The sequence below is a fragment of the Silene latifolia genome, chromosome 5 (genome assembly GCF_048544455.1).
Source record: "Silene latifolia isolate original U9 population chromosome 5, ASM4854445v1, whole genome shotgun sequence".
In the NCBI taxonomy this organism is placed as follows: domain Eukaryota; kingdom Viridiplantae; phylum Streptophyta; class Magnoliopsida; order Caryophyllales; family Caryophyllaceae; genus Silene; species Silene latifolia.
Genome location: NC_133530.1, coordinates 61,911,359 through 61,915,104, shown reverse-complemented (window position 1 = coordinate 61,915,104; position 3,746 = coordinate 61,911,359). Strand labels below are relative to the sequence as shown.

The following is a 3,746-nucleotide window of genomic DNA, read 5'->3' as shown; positions in this document are numbered from 1 at the left end:
TTGGCTATATGTGGATGCATTTCATGATTGGCGATAAGGTAGGGTTTCCCTACTCAGTTTTTGTTGATTGAATTAAGATGTGATTGTTTTGTGTTTACTGTATCTACTGATCATCAGAGTGTTGGTGTTGCGGTGTTAGTTGTGATGTTGTGATGATTGTGGTGGAGTCACTTGCGGGAGTGGCTTCACGCCCTAGTTCGCTCTCCGTGGAACCCGTCACGGAAGGGATGTGCACATTAAGGGAGACGGGTTATCGCTGTTGATGAGCGGGATTTAGGTGGGGATTGGCTGCGGTCCCCATCGCGCGAGGATTACCTGCCGCGATGGGTAATCGCAAGGCTACACACTTTGGCGTGTAGTCGCCATCAAAGTGAGTTCGGGAGACCGGAGATGGTGGATGATCAGCTGGTTACTTATCTTATATGTCTTATCTCGATTATGCAGTACTGACCCCTTGTTATGTTTTCAAAACTATGGTGATCCATTCGGGGATGGTGAGAAGTTGGCTTAGCAGGTGCACAAATGGTCTATTACTATTGGGCATGGAGGGAGTCGAGTCATCACGCTACCGGTCTAGAAAGGTAGATGCATTAGTTCATTGTAGTCTTTGTTATCACTTGTAATCAGTTTTGTATTTCGTTGTAAAGAGTTACGGTAATATAACATAGGAGTTCTTTTATTGTCTATTTGATCTACTACCTCGTGTAACCGAGATGGTAACTCCTTCATACACTGGGATGGTCCTTGGTAAGGCGTTCTGGTGTGTGGGGGTGTTACATCTTGGCTCACCCTGATACAGGCCATAGTCTTGTTTTGTGGAGGGTAATGCACTCTCAACAAGCACCTTTAAAGGAGGATCAGAGATCCCTCATTTTCAGGAGTAGATGTACTATTCAGGGAAGGGTATGCAACTTGATCATTGATGGGAGGAGCTGCACCAATGTGGCATTTGTCACCTTGGTTAATATACTCAATCTGAGCACCCAGGAGCACCCCAACCCTTACAAGCTCAAATGGTTAAAGAAGGGAACTGAAGTCAAGGTGGACAAACAATGCCTGGTTCTATTTTCTATTGGGAATGTTTATAAAGATGAGATCTTGTGTGATGTGGTCCCTATGGATGCTTGCCACCTACTATTGGGTAGACCATGGGAATTTGATAAGAATTCTATCGACCAGGGAAGGAGCAATACCTATTCCTTCAAACAAGGTAGCAAGAAGATCACATTGACCCCTCTACCACCTAATCAGAAGAACTATGGGAGTCCAAGTGTGACTGATGGACTCAATGGAGTCTTGTTTCTATCTGAAGTAGAAATGGTCAAGGAAATACAGCAAGAGCAGCCTGTGCTTACCTTGCTGTCCAAGGAGATTCATGAGGATGTGGAGCATCAACTGCCAGTAGAGATTAGACCATTACTGGAACAATACCAGGATGTCTTCTCTGCTGAGTTGCCAAGTGGATTGCCCCCACTAAGAGGCATTGAGCACTAGATTGACCTTGTGCCAGGATCTGTACTCCCTATGAGACTTGCATACAGGTGTGATCCTGATGCTACTAGCGAATGGCAGAAGCAGATTAATGAGCTAATGAACAAAGGTATTGTAAGAGAGTCCCTGAGTCCCTGTGCTGTCCCAGCACTATTGGTACCTAAGAAGGATGGCACTTGGAGGATGTGTATTGACAGCAGAGCTATTAACAACATCACAGTCAAGTATAGGTTCTCTCTTTATGTTGACTCAGATGAGGGGGTGGGTGAGACCTTAGAAACCGTTTTAGAAAATACTGAAAGAAAAATAGAGGAGACCATTAGCGTGGTTGATAATCCCTTTTATAAGGATAATTTAGAACCCCTCTATGATTCTTACACAGATAGTGAGGACGACTGGGAGGGTCTCTTTGAGAACTTCCCTACTGAAGAGTCCAGCCCTAAGGAGAGTGAGGAGAAAAGTTTTGACAGTCTTGAGGTTAAATGGGATAGTTATGACGATATTATGGATGAACCTATTGTTGAGGACCCAATTGACCCAATTGACTTTACTGTCCCATGCATTTGGGATGAATACCCACCTTCTCTTTTAGCATACCATATTCCTCCACCTCACAATACTAACCCGTCAGTGCATCTGGATTATACTCGCGTTATTTTTGAGTCGAATGCTCATGAGCTCTCTTATTTTCTACTCGTGGTAAATTTGAGATTCTATATTCCGCCCTTAGCTGGAGGGATGAATAATTTTGTGGAAGGTGATGAGTGGAAGACTGCCTTCAAAACTAAGCAAGGGCTGTATGAGTGGTTGGCTATGCCATTTGGGTTATCAAATGCCCACAACACTTTTAGGAGGTTGATGACAGAAGTGCTGAGGCCTTGTTTGGGAAGGTTTTCTGTGGTGTACTTTGATGATATCCTCATCTACAGCAAATCCACAGGAGAACATTTGAGCCATCTTGAGGAAGTGTTCCAAATCCCGAGAGGCAGCAAGCTATTTGGAAAGTTAGAGAAGTGTACCTTCTTGGCTTCTAAGATCAAGTTCTTAGGTACATCATCTCTCGGGAGGGGAATTTTGTGGACCAAGATAAGATTGATGCCATAAAATCTTGGCCAATCCCTAAGAGCATCACTGAAGTAAGAGGCTTCCATGGCCTTGCTTCCTTTTACAGAAGATTTATTACGAACTTCAGTGTTGTTGCTGCCCCAATCACAGAGTGTATGAAGAAAGGAGAATACAAATGGACTTATAATGCTCAACAAGCATTCAACCTGCTCAAGAGAATGTTGTGTGAGGCACCTGTTCTCAGGCTACCTGATTTCAACCGTTTGTTTGAGGTAGAAAGTGATGCCAATGGAGTTGGCATAGAGTCAGTTGATTCGGAAAGAAAGCCAGTGGCTTACTTTAGTGAGAAGTTGAGTGGAGCAAGCTGAGCTACTCCACTTATGACAAAGAATTCTATACAATTGTCAGAGCTCTTATGCATTGGAGTCATTATCTTAAGCCAAAGCCTTTTGTGCTACATTTAGATCATGAGACTTTGAAGTACTTCAATGGCCAGCACAAGCTGAATCACAGGCATGCTAAGTGGGCTGAGTTATTACAATCCTTCACATTCTCAAGCAAGTACAAGGAGGGAAAGCAAAACATTGTTGTTGATGCACTGTCTAGGAGTTATTCATTGCTGACAGTTATGGAACTGAAAGTTCTTGGGTTTGAGTTCATGAAAGAGCTATACAAAGACTCTGGATGTCATACAGGAGCAGTTCTATTGGCCCAAAATGATGGGAGATGTCAAGGTGATGCTCAGGAAATGCTCCATCTGCCAGCAGGCTAAGAGCTCCTTCCAAAGAGGCCCTTACACACCATTACCAGTACCAAACAAACCCTGGGAGGATGTGAGCATGGATTTTATCATAGCCTTACCAAGGACTTTAAGGGGGAATGATTCAGTGATGGTTGTAATTGACAGGTTCAGCAAAATGGCTCATTTCATAGCCTGTAAGAAAACTGAGGATGCTGTGAGTGTTGCTGAGCTTTATTTCACTAATGTTGTCAAGCTTCATGGGGTCCCTAAGACCATAGTCTCAGACAGAGATGTCAAGTTCATGAGTTATTTCTGGAAGACCTTGTGGAAGTTGCTCAATACCAGGTTGCTGTTAAGTACATCACACCACCCACATACATATGGCCAGACTGAGGTCACTAACAAAACCCTGGGAAGAATATTGAGATGCATTGTTAACAAGTCTTTG

General features: G+C 43.6%; 2 protein-coding genes across 2 annotated transcripts; both read left to right on the top strand.

Moving 5' to 3' along the window:
• The first annotated feature begins 825 nt into the window (after positions 1-825).
• On the top strand, positions 826-1,494 carry LOC141655431 (uncharacterized). The gene has a single exon (XM_074462512.1). The coding sequence runs from the start codon at positions 826-828 to the stop codon at positions 1,492-1,494; it is 669 nt and encodes a 222-aa protein (XP_074318613.1).
• A 30-nt stretch (positions 1,495-1,524) lies between these two features.
• LOC141655430 (uncharacterized) lies at positions 1,525-3,328 on the top strand. The gene is made up of 4 exons (XM_074462511.1): positions 1,525-1,756; positions 1,874-1,951; positions 2,707-2,860; positions 2,965-3,328. Exons 1-4 carry the CDS (start codon positions 1,525-1,527, stop codon positions 3,326-3,328), a joined length of 828 nt encoding a protein of 275 aa, XP_074318612.1.
• The last annotated feature ends 418 nt before the right edge of the window (positions 3,329-3,746 follow it).

Excerpts from the sequence above, each read along its gene's own strand:
- LOC141655431 (XM_074462512.1), top strand. The coding sequence starts at position 826 with ATGCACTCTCAACAAGCACCTTTAAAGGAGGATCAGAGATCCCTCATT.
- LOC141655430 (XM_074462511.1), top strand. The coding sequence starts at position 1,525 with ATGAGACTTGCATACAGGTGTGATCCTGATGCTACTAGCGAATGGCAG. Across the intron at positions 1,757-1,873 it reads TGACTCAGATGAGGGGGTGG|ATAGTGAGGACGACTGGGAG; the intron begins GTGAGACCTTAG and ends ATTCTTACACAG. Across the intron at positions 1,952-2,706 it reads TAAGGAGAGTGAGGAGAAAA|AGTGTATGAAGAAAGGAGAA; the intron begins GTTTTGACAGTC and ends CCCCAATCACAG.